Genomic DNA, 25614 nt, shown 5'->3' on the forward strand with positions numbered 1-25614 from the left:
GAAAACACGCCCAGCTTTGCCCACCAGCCATGGCTGAGTGTTCTCCCTGAGGTTAAACATGGAGAACCCAAACCTGCTGGAGAGGGGGTGCTGAACATCACCTCAATCATGCCTGCTAAGTATTGTAATTGAAGGAAAGGGATCCTCAATATCTGTGTTACATTTGGAGCATTTTATTGACTCAGAGAGGAACTTGGGGTTGGCTTTTTTTTCCCCTGGAGGCAGTAGTAAAATTTGACAGGTGATTTTGTAGATGAAGACAGTAAGCAGCTGTTGAAAATGATAATGTCTGAGTGGTTTTGTTGTTTCTGTGAAAACTTAGTTACACTCATTTTAGATTAATTTTTCATTGTCTTCTGTAAATGAGAATTGCTTACACGGCTGCTTCAAATGGGACTTTGATTGCTTTCCATCTACTGCCAAAACCCTAAAAGACAAAAAAAATCAAATGCATAAACCCACTTATGAGCAAAGATACAATAAATTCGTGCTATAGTGCATTTTAATTCGATAAATTAAAGTTTTGCTGTGCAGCAGTTTGTGTTCATGTGTGAGAGAGGCGGATACATCAGCCACTTAAATTCAGCACTGTGTTAAACAGCAATAAAAGCAATTCTGGCTGCTATTGGGAGCTTTTGGTGTGGTATTATGGAATTTCCCAAAAGTCTGAGAATCAGTGTGGGAGAAATGAAATTAAATGTACTCATGGAAAAGGAAGTGCAAGTGCAGTCTTGCAGCAAAGCCACCAGAGAGGGATGGAGAAGGCAGAGCTTCAGTTCACCCGCAGATTTCCTGTGCTCACTTTTTTTGGGAATGTGGAAGGAAGGGGCTGCCCTTGAAATCCAGGCACAGCACTTGAAGGCTGGGTCCAGTTTGTAGCTTCTTGGTGGGATCTGGAACAACTCATTTTTCAGTTTATCAATGGAACTAACAGACATCCTTTCACACTTCTTGTTTGTTTTGTCTGAGTGTGGTCACAAAGTCTCCTGTTAAGTGAAACTATCTTTGTAGTGCAAAACACCACTTAGGACAGCGTTGTGCCAGTACCCAAAAGAAAGAAGGCAAAATAGGTACAAAACGTCTAAGCCATGATTCAGCCCTGCTTTGAAGTACATCAGAGGGATTTCAAGCTTGCACTGACTCCCTTTTGTGGGTGATGTCACCCAGGATGGATCTTTGTTTGGGTCTGGGGAAGTGGTCAGGATCTATTGTTTGTGAGTTCATGGAATGATAGGGCAGGTGTGAGTGAAGGTCATCTGCCTGTTTGTTAGATCACACACTTAATAACACTCGACTCCTGTGCTGACCTTTTGCAGAATCTTGTTTTGGCATAAATGTCAGGAAATGAAAATATCGATAAATACAGTGCCAGGATTTAAACTGTAACTTCGGCTTGTGGGGAGCAGCTATTTGGGTGCCTTCACTTGGTTTTGAAACCTTGTGCATCAGCCAGTCCCTTCATATCAGTACCTCTGAAGATGTTTCTAATGCACATCATTTGCCTTTGCAAGGCTTCACACCACAAAGAGCATTGTTCACAGGGGGAAATCACTGCCTCTTTAACAAATGGATACTCCAAAGTTCACGGCAGAGCCGTTTTTTATAACTTCTTCACCCGAGGAAGTTCAGCTCAGATGTGCCAATACATTTTTTAAGGAGCTCCTGTTTTCCTTCCATTGAGCCAGTTCTTCTGACAGGCTTAATAGGAGGCCAGGGAAGACAAATGACTGCTGTGAGATGATACAGTCACTCCATGACCCCACAAAGGGCTTTACACAGACTCTTAACACACGTGGACCTTCCAGAAGCCAGCAGCTAATGGAGCTGCCTGGCTCCTCCCGGTTTCCAGAGCTTGGAAGGAGGGAGAGAGGAAGGGGCAGCGAGCGAGGGAGGGAATTGATCTGTAAATAGAAGAGCTGGTCTGAATCACCCTTGGCAGTGTTCCCCTGCATGGAAAGGGCCCAGGCTGTGTGGTTAATGTCACAGGAGGTGATGGTAGAGCTTGGCCAGCAGAGGATAACGTAAATCTGATGTGCAGTTTGAGAACTGGGAGTGGGGAAGGGGAGCAGATAGAACCTCAGCTTGACAAACTCAGCCTGTCCAACGTGTTTTCTTGTGTCTGTGTCACTTCCCACTGTACACACAGAGCATTTCATTCACAAGTCCGATGTCCTCAGCCTTTGGCTTGTCACAGATGGTTTTGTGCTTGCCAGTAAATTACATCAGTGATTCCAGAAGCCCCCCTTTTTTTTTTTTTTTGTGTGCTGGCACAGGTAGAACATGGAAGTACAGTTCAATAATTTAATGCAGCCAGTTTAGACATTCTCTGTTTTTTCTCTTCCCTTTCTCTGTCCTCTTCACCAAGACATTTAGTGTCTTGTTGGTGATCTGTGAAGCACATCACCAACAAGAGGAATTGAATAAAAATCCACTGATGTCAGGAAATAATGTCAATTTACACTAGATGACATCTACTGAGGATGAAGAGACAAACTCTGATAGCCTAGAGCATTTCTTACTTGCCTTAGGCATAATTTTGTCTTTATATTTGAATACTTGGAGATTGGTAATCCTGTAAATCCCTTTTTCTATATTCAAAAAGCTCCATCTGCCTTGAGAAACCCTTCAAATTAGTCCTAAAGGCCAAGTCTCTTTATAGAAATAACTAGATAGCACAGATATCGTTATCTGCAAAAATAACAGCCAACTTCCTAGTGAAAAGTAATTCTTGGAAGAGTTGGCAATGCTGCTAAAAATTATTAAGAAAATATTTGTCCATTTTCAAAAGGCTTTTTGACTGAATGTCATGTAGATATGAGCATGTTTGGAATGTATAACAGACCCTGAAGATTCTCCCGTCTAGAATGGGAGAATCCTCTCTTGTTCTGGTACAAGCTGTGTGTTCTGCAGCCAGCAGCAGCAGGGTATTTGCAGAGATTTGTGCCCTGTGTTTGCCACTTCTGTGTGTACCATGTTGGCCTAGCACAGCTCTCCCTCTCAGAGCAGCACAGCTGAACACTCCTGGAGATCCAACTCCTAATGTCGCGTTGCCCTGCAGAGATTTTGTCTCTGCGTTAGCCAGAACTTTAAGGATCTGGAAGGGGAAGTTTCTGTTTCTGTTGAAATAATCCCCAAGCAAAGAGAGCTCCTGTGTCCTGAGCAGTCCTTTGCAGCTGACTGCTCTGACAAGGGATGCCACAGCACGGGGCTGGTCCCAGGTGAGGGCAGTAGCACAGGTGTGGAGCAGAGGAGAGCCACACTGTGACCCCAGCTCACTGAGGGGAGCGACAGCAAAGGGAGCACCCATCCCTCGTGCAGTGCAGCCGGGTCATCTGTGGGAGCACAGCGTTACAGCTGCTGGAATATTCAATAGCAGCCTGCAAGCAGCTCTCTGCTGGTGGAAAAGGTCATCTCTTGGTTTGCCTTGGGCTTTAGAAAATACTTTCAAATTGTCCTGGCTTCTCTAAGCTGACAGTGCTGCTGGAGAGAGCGCCGGAGGGTACAGGAGAGGTGACACTGGAACTGTGGCCCCACTCCCATCAAAATCAAAAGCAGAACAGCGATTGACTCGAGCCAAAGTAAGGTCAGGTCCAAAGTGTCGCACGTCCCGTGGATCAGTGTTGTCATCATGCTGGTTTTCAGACACAGGAGAACGGGTAGCAGCACTCACTGCACAGCTTCAACAGTTTGGAGAGATGTTGGCACAAATTTTAATGGATGGAGCGTTTCCTGCACGCTCTGGTTTCTGTATTTAAAGGAAAGTGCTGCATGCTGAGGGGAATAATAACGTGTCCATGATTCACTCCTTTTGTAATGGCTCTGAAGGTGTTGCAGCTGACCGGGAGTGCTACCCCAGGAAAATCAAACCAGATGAAGGATCAGGGAGGAGGCTGCAAGGGGCAAACTCCTTTCTGTTGCTGCTGTTCATTTCCAAGACCGCCCTGCCTGGGTGGCTGTCATCATCCTTCTCATCCTTCCCCCTACTGAACCTTGTTTCCGTATTGCTCTTGCAAGGCTGCTGTATCAAACAAGAACCCATGACAGCATCCTTGGGTTTTCTCTCCCCACAGCTGGGTGTTAGCACTGGCAGCTCACATGAGAGCAGAGCACAGCTTGGGCTGACAGACAGTGAGTGCTTGTCTTCAAGAATTGTCTCTTACGTGACATTCACACAGCTGTGGAGTCGCTGCTGCTGCTGTCCTACAGGAACAATTAAAAGTGTAAGAAGATTTCTCAACATGCAGACAAAGGTGGAAATGCAACTGAAAAGCCCCAGGTGAACAGCAAGCTGAGATGAAGTTGCCCAGAGCAGCTGTGGCTGCCCTTGGATCCCTGGCAGTGCCCAAGGCCAGGCTGGACACTGGGGCTTGGAGCAACCTGGGACAGTGGGAGGTGTCCCTGCCAGGGCAGGGTGGGACTGGATGAGCTTTAAGGTCCCTTCTAACCCAAACCATTCTATGATTCTTTGATTGTCTGACTGTGACTCTGTGGGCTGCTGGGGCTGGCTGAGCAGTGGGACATTGCAGTCCACAGCAACGTGGCCCTCGGCATCGTTAAGGAGGAAATTGTTAATGACCACTGTCATTTTTAAAGTGTCTTCTGGCATCAAGGTTTTTGTTCCTGCAAAAGGAGTTTTGAGGCAGGATGACGGGGCACAAATTGAGTCAGGAGATGGCTGATAGACAAACTGATGGGATTTGAGAGCTAGAGATTTTGTAGAACCTGTTTATAAATTGAAGGAAACCTTTATGTATGAAACTCACCCCTTTCAGACCATCTGTAGTGTGAATGCAGAGTGGGAAGGGGGCAGTTCTTTGAAAATAAACTTAGAAACTGGCAAAGAACCCGAGGATGTGGCACCCACCCCACAAACCTCATCAAGCTTTATCACCTCCTGCAAGTACCAGGAGAGGACTGTGAGTCTGATAATGTCCACTTTTGTGAGGATTTCCCTGGAGGATTGACCTTCTACTCTTTTCCATTTCCACTTAGAAGATAACCCTTGATTTTAGTTTTAAATTAGACTAATGGGACTTACTTACCCAGTGGTTAGGTTGAGGCAGCAGAAGGAAGCCCGTGTGTGGTTGAGGAGTGAATCAGCAGATTTCTCCTTGTGTGCTCTCAGCGTTCAGCTCCAACACGTGAATTCGTGTGGGACAATCCACACGGGGCTGAATGTCACCACACATGGCCACAAATCATTAATTCTCGCTCCTTCTTCCAAGCAGCTGGTTCAGCCCTGCCCTGCTGATGGCAGGCTGTGATCTCACAGGGTTGGCACAGTGTGTTATCTCAGACTCCTGTGCTGCCCCGAATGGGATTGCTCCCTGTTCTTTGTGCTCCTCCTCATCTGGCTGAGCACTGCACCCCTCTAATCCCTCCTGCAGCTGCCATGTGTGCAGAGGAGCGTCTGATTCTGGCTTTGCATTTCCCCAGAGCCTTGGGAAGCTGGACTTTCATCAGTCTAATCCCACCTGTGATCAAACAAAGTGTTCAAAGTCAGCAAAGAGCAGGAGTGGTGACTAATATTGTTGAAGATTTCAATAACAAAGGGAAAATTTGTTCTTTAGAAGCTTTTTTTCTTTTCTTTTTTGGACAGTGTCCCCTAAATGTCATTTGTATAATTACATAGAAACATATTTTGATTCACCTAGTGCAAAAAGGCATAGGAAGAAGGGCATAAAAAGGCAGCAGTGATTGCTTGGAAAAAATCCCAGCAGAGCTTTAAATCTTCGCTCTGGGCAGTGAGGCAAATGTGTGACTCCGTGGTGCGTGGAGGGATTCTGTGCTAGGCTCTTGTTTATTACTTTCTGCAATAGAAACCTTGCTGTTGTTTAAGGAGTGTTCTGATATCACAGGGCCTGGGGTTTCCCCTAGCACTGCTACACTCTTCCTGGGGGTCAGGGGAAGATGAAGTTTTTTCCCTAGCAATGGAAACTCACCTCTGTAGAGTACATCCCTCAAAAGCCTCGTCCAAGTCCATTGTGTTTTCTTGCTTTGCCTGATTTAGCACATTTGAAACGGAGGTTTCCCAACAAACTAGACATGGCTATTTTCTAATTGAGGTGCTGTAGGGGGAAACCAGATCTGGACAGAGCCACAGATGTCAGAGTCATCACTTCAGAGCTGCTCTCAGAGTTTATCTGCAAGTGTTTTGTCAGTCGAGTAGGCACTTGCTTTTCTCCCAGGCCATTTAACATTAGGATCATGTCTCCTTCATTTGTCTTCTTGAAATATTGAGGACACATTGCTCTCCGTGTGCCTGACAGCAGACAGGAGCGTCTGCACTCTGCCTGGAGATCGATGGCCACTCTCAGCTCTGAGCAGAAACCTCTCAGCTGCAAACACAAACGTTCACGTGTCCAGTGAAATCTCCAAAAGTAGCTGCGATCTCCTGCAAACTCTGACGAACATTTTGCTTAAAGACAGCTTTTCTGCTCTAGCAGATCTCTTGTGTATTTTCCTGCCTTTTCATTCTGTTAAACAGCAGGGTTGGATACAAATGCCAAGGAGCAAAGATCCAGGGCTTCTCCACATAAACGCAGAGTCGAGGCCTGGAGTCTCCATCCTGCTGGTGGCAACGCCTTCATTTGCAAAACAGAGTGACTTCTTTTTTAATCCACCCTAACACCAAACAGATTTTGCCCCACAACTTACTCTCTCTTCAAAACAAAGTATTTCTCATTGTGAAAATTACGACTTCTTTGTGGAAAGCAGAACATTAAAAAAAGGAAATGTATTTTTGGATAGAAACTTTGATGTTTGTAATTGTGACACAACATTAGTGATGGAGTTGGGGAGAAGTCACAGAATCCCAGAATGGTTTGGGTTGGAAGGGACCTTAAAGTTCATCCAGATCCAACCCCCTGCAATGGGCAGGGACACCTTCCTTTAGACCAATTGCTTCAAGTCCCATCCAGCCTGGCCTTGAATGAAAAATGTATAAAATTATAAATTTTTATACTACTGTCAATGCAGTAAACATAAGGAGAAAGAAGAATATAGATACCCAGAAGTGAAAGGGTGAACTTGCTAGTGAGATGCTGAATTAGGCAGAAATCCAAACTTAGATAGTTGGTGTAATCTCAAATCTATCAGCCGTGACAGTATCCGTTTAAATGAATCCTTAAAAATGTTAATTGCACATCACAGGCACTTCAGCAATGACATTTCTGCCACTGAATGTCGTGGGGACATTTTTCCTTTTATTATCCTTGAACAGGAGGAGTGAACTACCGGAGTTAGCCACCAAATAACTGTATCATGAAATGTAATGGATCTACCTCCAGTATTTATGCTGGTTCTGCTTTCAATAAGCTGCTTTTTAAATTTACAATGAGCAAGAGCTTTGGCTGGCATTAGGAAGGCAGCGTTGTTAAGCTTTGCTTTATGAACTGTAAAATAAAGGTTTGTCCATCAGACTTCCAGAACTGCAGCTCCTGAAAGCCCCAGGGCCCATGGTTTTTGTAAATTTGAGTAAGAGCTGGTTTATAACTGCAGCCTGGAGTTGGTCACATTTGTGTCTGATTTCCCCAGGACATTCACTAGCACCAGCTCGCTCTCTTTTGTTTTAAACATTCATAAGGAGGGAAAATGGCAGGGAAAGCAGACAGGGAACTGCAGAATCACAGAACGGCCTGGGTTGGAAAGGAGCTCAAAAATCATCAGTTCCACTGAACTGGCTGCTCTCAGTTTTCACCCATGCCACTCCCACTTGCATGGAGTTCCAGCTGAGCTCAGGATTTATCCCACTGTTACTGCTCAGTGTTTTCCTTAGACTGGTTTGGGTTTCTGCTTCACTCTACTTGTGTGTGACTTTAGCATAGGAGAGACCATGAGGGCAGCACACAGCATTAAAGAAAATTTACAAGAAAAGAGTAGGATTAAAAGAGAAACACAAATATTCTGCAAATACTAATAATAAGGGGAATAATATGGTCTGAGACAGGGGATACAGCCTGAGACTGGGGGGAAGGAATACATTCATGCTGCAGACTGCTCCTTAGTGAAGCTTGCAAAAATATATTGACTTTCTAGAAATAAAACTGCTTGTTCACCTTCCCCAGACTGGTATTCTCCAACTTTAGGTTGAACACAGTATTATTCAATTCCCTGCAGCTCCCAGTCCAAGGGACTGTGCACAAACTGGGTTTGCTCTGGGGTGAAATTGCAGCTGTTGAGTTTATTTCTCAGAGGACACAGCTCATTCCAAGGTCTTTTTCTCTCTATTCAGGCAGCCTCACAGACACCCGGATCTTCAGCTCAGCTGGAGATCTCTTCAGACAGCTGCCATCAAGCAGTTGTTGATCATTGCTTCTGGTCTGAAAAAGTCCTTGGAAAAGGAAACTTGGAAAGCTTCAGTCGTGTCCACAGGGAATGCAAGGGGGAGCTTGGGGCTGTCACCCACAGACCTGACTTTTCTTTGCCCCATGGACTTTGGGCATGGCCAGCAAGTGTGCAAAACAACTTCAGTTCATCTCAGTTGCTTCACCACAGTATCCAACACTTACATGCTGGTTTTTTCCTTACTAAGGAATTAAATGTGTGCTTTCCTTAAATCCCTTGTCTCTACAAAATGCAGGTGTTATATCAGCTTTACATCCCTGGCGAATGGTTGGCTTGGAGGTGTTTTTCCAGCAGGCAGGTTCTCTGTTGAGAGGAAATGGGGATCTTGATGCACAAATATTTTTGGAATTTTAAACGCAGCCAGAAAGCAGATGTCCTGGCAGAGTTGTAAAAAACCCCAACCCAGTAAAAACTGTCGGAGCTGGAATCTGAGGCTACGTGACTGGTACCTGAGATGTGCATATCCCACATCTGAGTTGCATACACGGTTACATCTAAATGTGATTTTTCTTGCCACCTCATTGATAATGCAGCTTCATCTTCAGTTTGTTTCAGTGTGAGTGCCTCACACTCTGGCTTCCCCAGGAGCAGTCCCTGGAGGGATGTTGGGCACAGCAGTCAGCAGTGAGGCTGTGTCCCTTTCTTTGGTCACCGTGTTGCCTGAGGGCAGAGCTCTGGCACAGTCCAGTGTCGGTGCCCAGTTAGTCCAGAAATCAGCTGGTCATGGCACCAGCAGCTGGCACATCTTCACTGGTTGGAAGGTGGAGGCTGAGCCCATCCAGCTCACAAATGGATTTAGTAAATGGAGGGCCTTGTTCTACATCAGCTCCAGGGGTACTGTTGCTTCTAAGTGGAATGAAACACATGCACAAGATGTTTGTGGTCAGAAAATCTGTTATCTAGGCTGCTTTGTCAAAGGTGTTCTCCTGCCTCTGAAAATGTCTCACTGGCTGCTCCCAAACTGTTGAAGTCAGCAGTTAATTGGGAATGATAAAACATCCTTTGGGGTATTTGATCTCATCGTGCTGCGTTTATCAGGCTGAAAGAGACATAAAATCTACGGCTGATGATCGGATGATTCTGCCTTCCTGTCTGCATTTGGAAGCTCTGGGTTTGGAGTGAGTCTCTCTGAAAATATCTGCTCAGGGTCTCCTTTCCAGTGATGTCCCTTGGAAGCTTTTCAGTGCTTGCACATTTGCTGTCTCCAAAAGAGGAAAATACTGCTTACTTACAGTGCTGCTGGAGAGGTTCCAGTGCTGGATGAATACTGAGTAGAAAATGTCCTTCTCGGAGGCAGGAAGAGATGATGAATCACTGCGAAAGCTTATTTCTTGACCAATCTGCCTGTGTATTTTGTTATCTGAAATTATAATGAAGACATTAGCAGCCTCATCTCTTGAGCAAACTGAATGGGAAGCGAAATGAAGTTGGGAGATGATGGCAGCTCAGGACTTGTGTTTGCAGGCAGCCTTTTCCCCGTGGCACCAGGCTGAGGCAGAGGCTCGCACGCCTGAGTCTTTTGGGAACAGGGAAAAATCAATCTCATCTACCTTGTGCCTGCGTGTGATGTAGTATCAGAGAAGACTAATGAGCCTGCTGTCTTCACTGCAGTGTTTATTGGTGATTAGTGACCTTAAAAAATGCTCTGCATAGAAGGAAGACGTTGGCGATGTACTGTGATCCCCAGTCAGGTCTCCCTCCTTCGGGGCCTGTCTTGTTCAGCGTTCTGCCTGTCCAAGAGAGAGCAATTCTGCTTTTCTGTACTCTAATTAGCAACATGACTTTTGCTCTTGTTCTCAGTGGAACATCACTGAGACTAACATCTGTAGGCAAGGCTTGGACACGTAATTCAGATGCTGAATTCTTATTTCTGAGACTAGAAGAAAAAGTTATTCTTCACCTTGTTCCCCTGGGACATAAAGGCACAGAATATCCCACCCTAGGCTCTCTCTACCTTATGCCACCCCGACAGTGCATATTTAATCAGCTGAGAATTGCCCTCCCACATGGCAGCTCTCAGCAGTTGAACCATGAGTGCTCTTCAAGCCTTTCCTCAGCCCTGCTGCAGTTGAACCCAGCTGGGATCCTGGGGCTCAGGCCCAACGTGATAAAGGTTCCACATCGTGCCTGAAGCAGCTGGCAGGCACCAGAGGTTTTTAGAGCTCCATGATGCCTAATGCCTATTGATTTCATTTTAGCTGTAAGGATCTGTATCTTCTTGTCTTGCCTGAGGTCGTTAAAGGATGCTGTGGAGGAGCTGGGAAGTGAAACGAGATTTCCTGTCCTAGTCCAAATACCTTAATCAAAAAGCTGTGTTTTATATCACAGTTTATGACAAGAAAGCCAAGAAACCTTATTAACTAATCTAACTCTGATCTGGACTGTACAAAGAAATCAAGAACAGCATTATATCATCCTCCTGGAGATACACACATATATTATGTGATGGTGATCAAGAGTTTGCTCCATTGTACCTTGGATATTTTCCTTTGAAGAACTTCATAATACTTTTAATGTCGTAGATTTCCATGAAATTATGTCCTTCCTATCTGTTAGTGTCAAAGTAGATCATCCTTTTCTTTCTCCTCTGCTGAATTTTATGGTTTAAAGATGAAAGCTAGGCGGATATTGCAAAATAAGATATTTAAGCTGCATTTTGTCTCCAGTAGTTAGCATTACTCTGTAATTACTACATCCTTTACCCAGTTTTTCAAGGGGACTAGCTTTGTAACAACTTTTATTAAGGACTTGCTGAAAGGAACTTGTCAAGCATTTGTACTCCATGTGAACAAGTGTTTCAGGTGGGCAGTGGTGGAGCAGCCAGCTCTGGTGGAAGGTGTCCCTGCCCATGGCAGGGGGTGGAACTCGGTGACCTTTAAGGCCCTTTCCCCCCAAACCATTCTATGTTCTTTAAAGTCATCATCAGTCACCCTTTCCAAATCAATTTGTAATTCTGTGTGTTGCTAACTTTTCTTACATTGCTGTGGTTCCCCCTGGCCCCACGGGGCGTTCATTAAAGATATCACCATTATCAGTGGTTAGGAAAAGGTGCAGAAGAACAGGAAATGGGGAAGTGCAGGAACAGAGGTACACAAGCCCTGAACCCCATTCCAGCCTTTTCCAGGATGGGAAGAGGCCCTGGTGTCTCTCAGCTCTGGGGGAGTGCAGCACAGATTGCTCTGGGGTCCACTTTTGACCATCAGTGCTTTTTTTTGCTGGGTTTGTCTGGTAATAACATGCTTCAGTACATTAATTTTAGTGAAGAGTGAGATGTGCACTGTAACTGAGGGATGATGAGGTTTGTACTCTTCTCCATTTTTTATGTCATTTGGTAAGTGCTGATCTTGCATTAAGATGTCACTGTCAAACTGGATAGCATTAAAGAAGAAAGGAGTTGCTGAATTTCCAGCAGGTCGAAGTATTCTCGGATCCCTAGGCACTTTCAGTAAAAATCTGTTGGAATAAAGGATGGCAAAAAAATGTTTTTAATCTAGGCTTTTTAAAATTTCTCTTTTGAGAGCCACTGTAATAAATCGAAATTATTGATTTAGCCCGTAGCAGTCCTAAGGTTCACTCATTTAAGAGTCGAAACCGCTCTGTTACTGAGAGCAATAACCCAGGCTGTGAAATCTCTCATCAGAGGCTGCTGGTCCGCACCTGCAGATGGGCATTCAGCGAAGATTTCTGTCTGATTGCTGTCTGTGGATGGCTCTGCCATCAGCTGAGTTCTCTGCCTGCTCTCCGTGGTGATTCTCTGCCTCCCTCCCCCCTGCCCCTGGGAAAGCCTTTGCAGCCTGGCCTGGCCACTAATTCTGGGCTCAGTGGTCACTAATTCTGAGCTCAGCTCAGCCCTGGCCAGGTTTAACATTGCTCCACCTTTTACCAACCCCCTGCAGAAACAGAATCTGTTTTGTGTTCTCTGTCCGTGGTATTACCCACATGGGGAGCCTGTCCTGAGCTTATCATGGTTGTGCACCCATGATAGCAGGTTTTAAATGCCCTGCCTTGATAAAAGGGTTGAGTACAGCTTTTGATAGAGCCAGGCCTGGTCATCAATAGAAGAAAAATCTTCTTTCAAGGGTAAATATTTCTTAGGGCACTGAAGGTTTGAATGATCAGTAAGCAGTTGCAAAGGAATGCTTAACATCATACTCAAAAATATTCTAAAATCAGAAATCTTGGTCCAGTTAGCACTGGCTGATCTCCCAGGTGCGTGTGCTGCCCACACAGCTGGCAGCAGCTGGCGAGTTGCATGGCATTTTCTCCCGATGTCACTTCTGTTTTGCCTTTTATGCATCTTTTATTATCTTTCCATTAACAGAACATCTCCATTCCACCTTGTTTTTCTAAAACTGCGCTGCTCAGAAGCATTCAGGGGCTCTGCTGCCCGTTCTCCTGGGGCACCACTTTGCTGCCAGCCTCTGCCAGGAGTAAATTACCCCATCCCTGACGTGCAGGCTCAGCTGCTGGGACCATAAGCAGCTCCTCATCGCTGCCCATCTGCCCCAGCAGGGAGTAGCTGTGGGTTCAGCTCCTGGCTGATGTCTGCTCAGACCCACCCTCCCAGGGGCTGCTCAGCACATCAGAAGGACTCTTCACTCCCCTGTGCAAGCACGTGCTAGCCCTGAATGATTAGGATTTTTGTAAATTAAAATAAATCCAAGGACTGAACTGGCCCAGGGGAGCTCTCAATCCAATCAAATTAGACTCATATATCCACCCTGGAGCAATTCCTTAGAAGCCCTGCCTTCAGGAAGCTTCATTTGTAATCACTACATGCTGTGTACTTTAGAAAAGTTTTATAATTACTCGCTGTTCCGGCTGCTGAGCACTTCTAAATGTTGGATATTAAGGAACTGCTGTTTCAGTCAGTGAACAAGCTCTGAACATTAAATGTGCTTCGCGAGAAGCATTTTTTTCTCAGGCATTACACATCTCTGAAGGCATACTTTCTTTCAAGTGGATGCTTTCCCAGCTGTTGATCATCTCTCTGTTTCTTCTGTGTGAAGAGAGAAGGAGGAAACTGATGATGGCGTGACATTGGATAAAGGCTGGTTTGCTGTGGAGGGAGGTGGCTGCTTTACTCACAGATGCAGGCACTGGAATGATGGTGCAGGCCAGCCTGGGAAAGCACCAGGAAAAGCTTTGTCTTGCACCATGCTCGTTTTTTGACATTGTTGTGTCACACGTTTTACAGAAAAAAATATTTTAGCATTGATCAGAGATCTGTAGATGAATTTTGGTAGCATTTTTTATGGCTCTCCACCACTAAAGCAGCCTGTCTTTGTCAGGGGTGCTGGGGACACTTGGCCAGAATAGCTCAGTGAGTGATTCCAAGTGCTCAGGGAGAACTGGCAATCCAAACTGGCGGGTGTTCTGTAAAAGGTGGTAGCAATGATTTCTTTCACAGAACAGCTCATCAGAAACATGCCCCAGGCACAGGATGGTGCTAGGGTGCTGAAGACCATTTCTAGAATCGGGTGCTGCGGTTGCCAGTGAAACCAGAATGATGGGGCAGGGGTTAATAGAAGATTTGGCAAAACACAGATGGGTTCCTTAGCTGTGCCAGCCTTCCACGCGACCCTGAGTGTGTCACCAGCCCCTCCTGCAGCCCTGGGAGCAAAGCTGGGACACCGAGTGCACAGGGAAAGGGAGGAGAGGTCTGGGAGTCAGGCACTGGCTGGAAATGAGCCCTCTCCCACTTCAGATCTCACCTCGAGCTCTCTGGAGCTGCCAGCAGAGCTGTGGGGCTTTTGTTGGAAAGGTGCACGTTTCACATCTGCTCAGGGGATCTTGGGGGAAATGCATGCAAACGTCTTCATCTGGAGACCTTCCCTGACATTCATTAACTCTTAGAACAGCTTTGATGAGTGCAAAGATTTATTCTGCATTTGGTGTAAGGGAAAGCCCTGAGATAGTCAATCACATGGAAAAACCTTTTCTCTGTCAGGTACTAAGAATCAGAACTAGAAATGGTGCAAATAATGTCATTTCAGGTGTCATTAATCCAAGGCATAATGGTGCCTTTAGCAGCTAAATGAACGCTGCAGCTCAGGTGATTCAGGTATCTTTGCATATGATCAAGTTTTCAAATAAATTACCAAGTTCCATCCAGTATATATTCATTTTGAGGTGTCCCAGAAGTGTGTAAACCACAGTTATTGCAGTTGCCTCGTATTTACAGGCTGTAAGATTTATTTAGTGGGAACCCTTCAAATGGCAATAGGCTGGGCTTGAGTTATGAATTGCTAAACCCATCCATCTATCACATTACTACCCAAAATCACTCTCTAAATGCAGGCAGGGAATGTGCCACTATCACAAAAGTGGCCCAATGTCTCTTTTGACACAGCAAGAAAACAGCAAGGGAATAAATTTCAAGCATTAGGCAGTATTAAGGCTTTTCAGAGGGAGCCATCCTAATGAAAACCCATAATCAAAATAATAATTACCGGGGGAACCATTTGCTTTCAAGGTAATCATGCAAAGTAAAGCACAGAATATGTCTTAAGTGGCAAAAAATGGTGATTTCTGTTCACAGGGAGAAAGAAAGTCTAGCACTTGAGAATATAAGTGCTTTGTACATGATCAGTTCTTGATGGATTTTTCCAGAAATGGGCCTTCATGTCTTGTATGTAAAAAAGAGAGGAAGAATTGAAGCTGTTACGTGGTGAATGCAGGCGGAGGTGTGATGAGGCTGGCACTGGGTTACTGAGCTAGGAAGTTACCTGTCATTCTCTTCATTTTCAATTCATTTCAGGTTAGGTTAGATTGCAGTAATATTCAGTGGAATATTAAGGCTGTGGGAAGACATTTGGAAAGTTCCAGAAAAGTTAATGTATAATTTCTAGTGAAGGGAACTTAAACTTTTTTTTTTTTTTTAATTAAACCAGCAGCTAGTCCAGCAAATTTCTGTCATATATTCTTACTATTTCTGGTGTAGTTAAAGAAATTTCATGTGAGAGAAACATTTCCAGCATGTCTTTTCTTAATTTTTATTCAAATTTGCTTACTGAGTTCACGGTTTATTTTACCTGCCACAGCTTTGTTCTTTCTATTTGCTCTCAGCTGCCTGAGATTTTAATTTAGAGAGCACCTCTAAGATTGGACTAATAGTGTCATTTTTTTCATTTAATCATGTTAATTGTTTTAGTGGCTTCCCCATGCCAGCTACACTGAGCTTCATTGATGAGGATTTCTGTGATTTTGGTGGTGGACATCTTTGGGGAAGCTTGGTTTTCTCTTTGACTGCACTAACTCTGGGTTCCTCAGTCTTCATGAGCTGCACTGGCCTGAACTTTGGTTGATCAGAGTTCAAATCCAACTGATAATATGAAACATATTTGTGAAATCATACAAAACATGTGATGAAGTGTATTTTGCCTTCATCAGCTGCAGTAACCTGGATTCCATCCCTTCACAGTGCCCATAGTAAGAGCAGCTGACCCCTTTATCTTTAATCTCTTTCAAAATACCATAGCAACAGTTGCACTAATCTTCTGAAGACCACTTGCTTTGCATCTTACTACTTTTTTTGTAATGTAATCAGGCACAGGGCAATAAAAGATACATGATCTCCTCATCGCTGCTCCAGCAGGGAGTAGCTGTGGGCTCAGCTCCTGGCTGGGTCAGTTCGTGTGCTCTGAAGTAGCTGTGGATTGGGAAAAGTCCTCCTGAAAGTGTGATACCTGCACTTCTCGGTGACTGATTCCCTTCATTTGCCTTCTTCAGAGAAAGTAATGGCTCTCCTTTGCCTGTTTCCCTCTCCCCAGAAGCACCAGTCTGTTCCACGAGGTCGTGCAGCTGGGCTTTGAGATCGCCAGTTTCAGCAGCCTGTCGGGGACGCAGCCCATCACCTGGCAGGTGGAGTACCCCCGCCGGGGCTCCAGCGACATCGCCCTGTCCGAGATCTTCATCTGCCAGAAGGACCTGGTGGGAATCGTGCCCCTGGCCATGGTAAGAGCCCCTTCTAGCTTTGCTCCACCCTTGTGGGTCGAGGAAACCTGTGCCAGCCTCAGCCTCAGCATCCTCAGCTCCTCTGGGAGCATCCCTCGCTCCGTGCTCTGTGCACGTCACAGCTGCAGTTCTTACACGGCAGCCACAGAGCAAAGGGGTGCTGCCCCTTCAGCCCTCTCCCTCAGGTTTAGTCCCTGAGTTTCTGGCATGCCAGTCTGCTTTCTCACAAAGCCAGGTAGATCTTCCTTCCCGCTTCTGATTGCCTCGGATTCGCAAGCTGCAGAGCAACTTCAGAGGGCCTCAAGGACCTTCTGCTAAACTCCCAAGTTGCTTGGTCCTTAGTAGGCTGAGGCTGATACCAATTCTTCTGCCTGATGCCCTAATAGTGTAAGAACTTTTGGTTTCAAGTCAAAAATAGAAAACAATAATAGCCTCAATAATATATTTAAGAATCATGAAGTGCAGACTTTCATGGGGATGAATGCTTTAGGTTAAAATCCACTTTCTCTGCTCAGCATTTTAGGAAAACAAGGAATTTCACTGGGTTCTCCAGCATCTCAGGTGTGCTGTTATTAGGCAGGCATTTTATTTTCTGTTGGTCAGGATTTGGAAGTACAGTTACACATACCTCTGTGCTTCTTGTGAATTTTGCCTCTCCTATGTATAATCTTGGTGGCAAAATTCTGGCAGTCTTTTATTTGAACAGTGTTCAGCAGATAATTAGATGAGTATTATTTCCTGGAAGTCCCAGGCTTCAATATATTCTCCCTCTTTGAAGAGTAAAACTGCTGCTCCTATCAAATGAGGTCATGGCCAGCAATTTCCTGATCCACAGTCTGTTAAGTCAGCAGAAAGCCTGTACTGCATTCCAGATCTGAGAGGGAAATAATTGTCCTCATTACCTGTCAAGTTGAACAGAGAATATTTATTAGAGCATCTGTCCTCTAAGGACTGGAGAATGTGTGTGAAGAAGAATTTTGTGGTCAGATTTTATTTTGAGATAAATGCCTTCCACTACCAAACAATGGACATGTGTCTGCTGGCAGACTTCGTGTCTTCTTGCTCAGTTCATGAAAGAATTCATCAGCTTCTTCTCTGTATTCCATATCTGAGGGAATCAAGATTTTAATCTGTCCTGTCAGGGTGTAATGCCTTTGCACTTGCATACAGGGTTCTTGCAGACTTGTGTCTATTCTGCATTAAAATTCATCTGCCTGTAAGGGTTCCTGTGAGAACTGGAGGTCTAAATGGATGAATTTAGTGTTGTGTATATCATGTAAGGAGAGATCCTTTATTCCCAAGAGATTGCCAGTAGGCACTGTGGGTTCAAACAGAGGGTTCAAACAATGAAATCATTAAACCTTTCTCCTCACAAAGCTTTCTTGTGTTTATCTCATTGCTGTACCTTGTGATAACACTTAGCCAGAGCCAAAATACCCTGTGTTACCAGAATCCAGTTGGATAGAACACCAGAGTGCACTTGGCTTTACTAGCAGGATATTGGTAGAGAAAGGGAATCCTCAGTTTCCTGCAGCTAACACTGTGTGTCCAGCCAGGGCGCTTTCTTCATGCAGGCACTGATCTCCAGCTGAGCTGATTACCTGGCAGCTCTCCTGCTCAGAAACGAGAGTCACACTGAGCACAGACAGGGTGATAACTGTATCTGCTGAGAAGTCAGATCTGAGTCTTTATCCTCGCTGCCAGAGGAGCAGCAGCACACGCTTGTGTACAGAAATTAGATCTCAGTGTTTAGCAGCAAGTGGGGTTTATAATCCTCTGGAGGGGAAGGTAGATTTTGTTGATTCAAGCGTGGAGTGTTCCCGGGTAGAACTGCTAGCATCCAAAGTCAGAGCAGTCCTTGCACACTTCTGAAAGTGACCACAAAAAGGAGCTGCCCAAAGACCCTGCAGTGTCCCAGGATGGAGGAGCTGCTCAGGTCTCTGCATGGGTCTGAGGGGGGCCCTGGAAAGCCTTGGGAGGATGGAAGCAGCAAACTTCTGCCTGGTTTGGGTATAGCATAAAGGCTGTCTCTGACCCATGGACTACAGCTTGTCTCACTTGAGCCATTCCAAACTTATGAAGCAAGAAGGATCATGTATCTTTTATTGCCCTGTGCCTGATTACGTTGCAGAAAGAATAGTAAGATGAAAACCGAGTGGTCTTCAAAAGATTAGTGCAACTGTTGCTATGGTATTTTGAAAGAGATTAAAGAATTGACATTGTCAGCAAGAACTGAACCTGAAATTTTAAAAGAGCCTTACAGGACCTGGATCAGTGGAGCAAGTGGTAGGGTAAAGCTGCTGGAAAATCAATGGGAATTCATCATGTAGTCAAAAAAGAGAGTTTTAGCAGAATCCATATTCCATGTGCCTAAATAGTGTGTGCAGGTAAGGAACAGCAACACAGGGATGCTGCTACAGGGAAATAATAGGAGCAAGAGACTGGGCTGACAGTAACTGTAATAATTTTTTGCCAGAAAAAAATGACACATCAATTTGAGGGAAGTGTGTTTTTCTCCCAAGCTCAGAAGTTAATCAGTCTGAGTAATTTTGGAGGACGTGTCACCCTTCAAGGTAGTTGGAGAGGAAAAATGAGACAGAAAAGTTAGAAAGATGTAATTTTAACTGGCTTGTTGCTTTCTAACTCTCACATAACAAAATTTTAGTTAAGTACAGTGTATCAAACTAGATCCTAGTCAGACATGCACTCTCCTTTCCAAATTCCTGAGTGTGGCACTTGGTGAAGCCATCCACTCGATGTACTTTTCATGCAGGCTGTGTGAAGGCCTACGAGGCTCCCTCCAAGTGTGAGATTAAATTTACATTGTTGTATTTCCATCATTGAACAGCAGTAATTACTGAGGCAAGACTTGTGAAGAGCTAATGTCATTTATTAGACCTTCTGATAGAGATGGGAACAAACAGATGCTCTTGCAGGCACACACTCCCTCCTTCAGATCTCTTGACTCACTTAAATCCCAGCTGCTGTGAAATAGCATAGCTACAGAAACTGGGGCTTGTAAAATTCATCCACTAGGAGAGTTAAATAAGAAAATAAAATAATTTTTTAAGGCAAACCAGAAAATATATCCCACTGTCTGTGGACAGGAAAAACCTACTGGCTGAATGGTGCCCTATTCTGGCTTTTCTAAATTTCATGTTACTTGTTGCAGGATCAATTAGGAAAGTGCTTTCATAGGACCTTAAATAATTACCTGCTAAGCTGCTTTTGAAAACCTCCTCAATTAATCACAGGTAACCTCAGAATTAGCCAATTAAGGTGTACAAGGTTGCTTCACTTACTTTCCACAAAGTTTTCTAAGATTTCCATCCTGCCAGGAGCGAATGTAGCCAACTCTGTAGATTCTGCCTCTTGGCGCTATTAAAATACCCCAAATGTACATCTGTAGTGTGTGCACACACAGGAATCCCACTGGAGAGCTCTGTGTGTCTGTGTTCAGTGTGAGGCCACGTTTTAGGAAGCTCAGGCAGAGATTTCTTTTCGTGCTTTAAATGGATAATGCGTATTTTAAACACTACTAAATTTTGTTTTGGGATAGAACAAGGTGGAAAACCTGTGTGTAAATGCATTGTTCAATACTAATATTAAAGGAGAGCTCCTTCATGGGGGGAGGATGGGGAATCAATGCTTTAATATTTATGCAAGAGCATCTGGGTCCCTGTATCTGGACCTGGAGCAGGAGTCCTTCACCAGCAGGGTGCACTCCCTCTTAAGTTGATCTCTAAGTGTGACTTGCATTAAATACAGATATTAAAATGCTGAAGCATAAACTCGATGTCAGGAGTCTATTCTGAGAGTTCTACTCTAAATTTACTTCAAAGGCCACTTGTCACCATGGGAAGCCATGCAACTTGCTCATCCATGCATATTTCCTCTTGAAAATAACACTCATTTTCAGTGGGTCTTTCGGGTTTCACTCCTCAGCCTCTGTGATCCACTGGTGACTGCTTACAAGCAAAGCATGGCTGGAACAGGCTCAGGCATTTCTGAAAGGTTCTTGCTGCTGTTTCACGTGCCCAGAAATTTGTCTGTTCTCCTCAGCTGTACCAGTGGGTCTCATCAAACCTATAATAAGCTGTCTCTGCATGTCCTGCCTTTCTACTGGTGGGAACTGATGCACCCACTGCTACAAACTGAAGCATCTTTCCCCTGTGAAACAGCATCCTGTGAGCTGCTGCTGAATCCAAGTTTGAAGTTTTTATGCAGAGTAGCCTGGCCATGGCAGCATCAGTGTGTAGCTGAGACTCTCAGCTGCTCATTAGGCAGTGCAGTTCCTCGTGCTTTTTGCTCAGTGCTAAGTTGTTCATTAGGAAGTGCTTGTTTTGCGTGTTTCTTTACGTTCTGAACTCGGTGTGTTGATGTTCCTGCTGCAGAAGCAGGGGATGGACCTGCTGTGGAGCTGTGACTCAGCCAAAATCACTTTCTGACAGTTTTTATGTGTGCTTGTTAACTGGCTTTCCATTAAAACAGAGATGATCAAAAACTTAGCTCCCAAAGCACTGTTGCTTTATGTACACATTTATGTCTGCTCTTCCCTAAGGTAAGGATTTTTTAAGGTATTTCACTGTAATGAAGTCCCTGCAATACCATTTTAAAATATGGACCCGAATAAATAGAGTTTTCATGCCTGCACAGTCTGTGAGTTCACACCATAAAGCTCTATCTAGTTCAAGGTCACACAAGTGCAGAATTCTCACTCTGGTTCATCTTTCAGTCTTGATAGAAGTGGATGCAACAGGCACTGAGGAGCTTTCCAGAAGGAAAAATCCATTTCCAGATTTGCTTATCACAAACAAACAAATGAACAAACACATCATCCAAATGAACAAACACATCATCCACGTGTCAGACTTTTCAGCTGCCAGGTATTGTCTCAGATAATTCAGTTATGGATCGCATGAAATAGACACTGCGAGTTGTAGGATGTTTATTTTATGTGAAACTGAGCAATCACTATTAAAACACCAACTGGGACAGCTTACAGCAGCTCTGCAGCCCTGACTAACACCGTGAAGTCAGGAGTGTCGGGAGTTCAGAGGGGGTGTTGGTGAAAGAGCAGAGCCACAATCGCCTGGGTGAAGGGGGAGACACAGAGATGCCTTCTGTGCCTCCCGTTCCCACCACTGCAGGCTGCAGTGCTGCTCTGAGGAGATAGCATTGCTTCCTTCAGATTTATGGGGACAGAATTGCACTGACTGTGCCCCTGCTCTCTCTTGGTAGGAGCTGAACTCAGGAGCCCCGTGCCTGCTGGTAAATCGGCCGTGTCCCACAGTGAGCTCGGCTGGCACTTGCAGTGCTTATTGATTAATCTTATCTGGGAAGAATTGGCGTTTTTTATTGTCTGCCCATCAGGAAACAAAAGCAAAAAACGGATGAACCGTTGCTCATTGATCTCACATTGGTCAGAAGATGCAGACAACATAAAGAATCCAAAATGACTCAATTTAACACTGCTTTTTAAAGTCCCAGACATCATTTCTACAATCCTTGCGGTTTGCCTCTAGTTTCTGTTGTCCTCTTCTTTACTACAGTCACATTCAGTCCTGCCTTTTGCAGGAAATGAGAATGGATCAATAAAGCTATCTCAGCTGGCTGGAATTCATATTTCCATTGCATCAAGCTGTATGTCATTTTCTGTGCAGCACAAGAGTGTGCATAATTTCCTCTTCCAGCATCCCCCCTATCTGACAGTGCTATGGAATGGATTACTTCGGGATTTTTAAGATGCTGAGGAGAGGTGGGGCCAGCTAGCTTCCATATTTTTAAAGATCTCTGAGAAATATTAATATAAGGCTTAATAGATGCTTCTTAGTCTTGAAAGGAGGCAAACCCTGCTAACCAAACAAAAAATTGCAGAACAACAAGGGTGTGCAGTGAGAGAGCCAGCAAGTAAATTATTGCTGCTTGGTGTGCTGGAAGAGGAGTGTCAGAAAGCTGTAGAAAATCCTGTGTGTGAGCCAAGCTGATCAAAGTCAGGATGTTGGTCAGGGCTCACTGAAACTGAGCTCCCTGAATGGGAAGGGAGGGACAGCACAGCTGACAGAGGGACACAGGATCCCACTTGCGTCAGTCCATGGCCCTGCGTTGTGTAACGTGTGGAGTCTAGAGATGGTGTGGTTCTTGTGGTGTGTTTTGGGGACTGCTCTGAGTGTTGGTTCAGGTTTGTGATACTGCTCCATCAGAAGAAGACATCTGAAATAACAGTTAATATTTGAAGTGACAGCTGATTAAAATTCTGATTGTTTAACATAACCACAAAGGCAATTTCACAGCTGCTGCACATGTGAGCAGAGCCAACAGAGAGGGAGGGAGCTCTGGTCCCACATGATGGTGCCTGAGAAGGACATTCCAGGGCTGGGTATTTCAGTGCTGAAACTGCTCAGGACTGTGTTCAGCCTGTGTGCCCTCCCCTGCTGCCCTCACAGCCACACCAGATGGAGGAGGGCAGAGGGGCACTTCCCAGAAGGAGCAGACCAACTTCAGAGGCTGATGTTGTGCAGAAGTTTGCAGCTGAGAGAGAACTGGAATTTAAAGGCAGAGAAGTTCCTGATTTGCAGGACTGCAGGGTGCGTTGAGCAGCTCAGGCTGTGAGCAGAGCTCTGCCATGGCCAGCCCTGCAGGCAGGTGCTCGCCTGGCTGTGCCTCCTGCAGCACGGAGCTGCTCCTGCCAAGGGCTGCAGAGGGGAAAAGGGAGATGGAAGAACATGGCACGGCTTTGTCTGGGAGCTGCTGCTGCAGCTGGAAAGGGAATTGCACTCAGCAGTCTCCATCGCTAGACTGGGCCTTCTCCTCTGGAATTAATGTACTGGTTCTCCCTAAACTGGACTTTTCTCATTAGCTTTAGCTGACAAATGATTGCCTAGACTTAAATCATAAATACACATCCACTGTCCAAACTAATTCCAGGCAACAAACATTTGTGGTTTTCCCTGGAGAGTAAATGGGCTCCACCTCCTCGTGCTGTCACTTTGAGGAGGTGACAGCTGAGCAGGGGCTGCCAGAGCAGACCAGGTGTGTTTGCAGACAGAGCTGGTTCTCAGCCAGCCTGAGCATTAGGTGGGATAGCTGTGACCCATACAGAAAAACAGGAGGGATTTCTCTTAATTGGCATCTTCTAATGATGATTTTGATCTGTAAGGAGAGTTCTGATGTTTCTGGGGGATGCCTCACTCTTCACGGCCAGGTGAAACATTTGCTTAGCTGAGTCGTGAATTGTTTAGGCTGGACTCTAATTAAGGAGGTCCTGAGGTGTTACAGCCTGGGCAGTGAAACGATGGAGACAACGAGAAAATGCTTTACTCTAATGGGATATAATGAGGGAGCATGGGGTTAAAAATCACCATGACTTTTATAAGCCTCAGTGTTTTAATGAGCTACCCCAAACCTTAAAAACCCAGGAACTTTTCACCTTCGATTTGCTGTGGATGCATGTTTGCCCTGCCCTGCTCTCCGTTTACAGTTCATTATCCAGACAGATGCTCATCACTGAGGATGTTTGTCATGGAATTCATTAGGAATCTGTACTTTAAACTCAGTAGTTCTGCTTGAGGGAGATAACTGCAGAAGGCAGGACAGGGCTCAGCTCAGTGCAGAGGACAGAGCTGGCATTGTGCTGCTGGCTCTCTCTTCGCCCTTGCAGCAGCTGCTGGAGGACACAGGGAGCAGCAGTGGGGAGGGGATCTCATCTATTCATAATCCCAGGACCAAAAGGGTACCAGAACCTCACCAAAGTTTGGACCAACAAAAACTCAACTTTTCTGAGCTGGACAGGCTGTGTGCAGGGGCCCTCCTGCAATGCCCCAGCTGTCCTTGTGGTGCCATGTGCTGAGCAAGTGAACAGCCCAGCCCTTGCACTCTGTGCCCCATTGCTGTGGGGTGTCTCTAGAGCCCAGTTAAACTGCAGGGCCTGGCAAAGGGAAGCCACACAGACACTGAACTGGTCGAGATGGGTTTTCCCCTCAGAAACAACGCATGCACCAGCACCACGGCACGACCACCACGCCGGTGAGAGAGGGAATTTCAGCAGGCAAATGGAAAAAAAGTGCCACTGACATTAATTTTAATCAGGTCCCAATCATCTGATTTGTCCTCGGTATTTTTTTTTTCCTCTAGCAGGGCTGATTGTCTTTCTGCAAGATTTGTTACCTCACAGAACAATAATACAGGCTGTAATGATGTAATTTATGGCTGCAATTTGCTTTTGGAAATCCTCTATTAGTGAAAAATAGCAACAGTGCAGTTTTATTAATTACAGTAGGTGACTGTTGAATGCTGAGTGTCAGTACCAGAGGAGTGACTGTGTTGTGCTCTGCTCCCCAAGGCCCTGTAGGAGCAGAGCTCTGTGTCCTTTGGAGGCTGTGAAATGAGCATTTGGCTTAAACTAAATAAGTGTAAAAATAATTCAAGTTCACTGGGAAGTTTGAGAAAATGATAGAGGGAAACATTAGCCTGTAAATTTGGTATTGAGAGACACGCCAGAGTGTTACTGCAGCACATAATGTGCTCACATACAGGATGGCTCTGCAGAATTGCACATTTATTTACACCTTCTACGCAAAAACCGCTGCTTGCAGTTCAGACCTTGAGGTTCATTACTGAGCTCTAGTCTCGGTGTGCCATGCCAGGGAGAAGCACTTCATCTCTTTTCTTTCTTTAATGTGGACATTTTTTACCTCGGCATAACACTTTTATTTTCATTTGCATAAACCAGACTTTACTGGGATGTAGCCTGGGGAAAAAGGATGCGAGCAAAAACCACCTTGTGTGATTTAAAGGTGAATTCTCTTCCTTTTGTGTTCTGAAACAGTGCACAGCTGGCTGAGGTCCAGAAGGCTTGCTATAACCTCTCTGTGCTCTTGAGCTCTCATTTTGGGGAGCTAACAGAAGGCAGGAGGCCTCCTGCTGCACAGATTATGTCAGCAGCAGAAACCAAAGCGATCAGTCTCAGACCTGGGCGTCCTCGGGAATCATTTTGTCCAGGCTCCTGCATGCCCGTGTGCCAAGGCTGGGAAGTTTTTACACAGCTTGCTGCTTGATGGAGCCAGCAGAGGAGCCTCTGGTTTGGCTGCTGGAGCTGGGACAAAATGTCAATTGGAAGCACTGAAAAGCAGGACTGAGAGAGGAGCTGCCAGCTGGCACAGGTATCCTGAGGCATATGTTTTAAGGATGCCTGGAAGCTTCAGGAGTGAGCTTGGTGTGGTAATAAATAAGTCATTCGAGACTCAGTAATTCCTCCTCACTGCTCTTACCTCATCCAAATTATGGGCTACTCATTAAGCACTGGGAGGCTCT

General features: G+C 45.2%; 1 protein-coding gene across 3 annotated transcripts in view; it reads left to right on the forward strand.

Annotated features, from left to right (window-relative positions):
• The window catches only part of TMEM132C (transmembrane protein 132C), a 194258-nt gene that overhangs the window by 126394 nt on the left and 42250 nt on the right, over positions 1 to 25614 (forward strand). For all 3 annotated transcript variants that reach the window (XM_032127729.1, XM_032127730.1, XM_032127731.1), the window contains one exon: positions 16119 to 16302. In XM_032127729.1, coding sequence (XP_031983620.1) covers positions 16119 to 16302 — 184 coding nt within the window. The remainder of the gene's footprint in view (positions 1 to 16118; positions 16303 to 25614) is intronic.

Source organism: Corvus moneduloides, chromosome 18, assembly GCF_009650955.1.
Source record: "Corvus moneduloides isolate bCorMon1 chromosome 18, bCorMon1.pri, whole genome shotgun sequence".
NCBI lineage: Eukaryota > Metazoa > Chordata > Aves > Passeriformes > Corvidae > Corvus > Corvus moneduloides.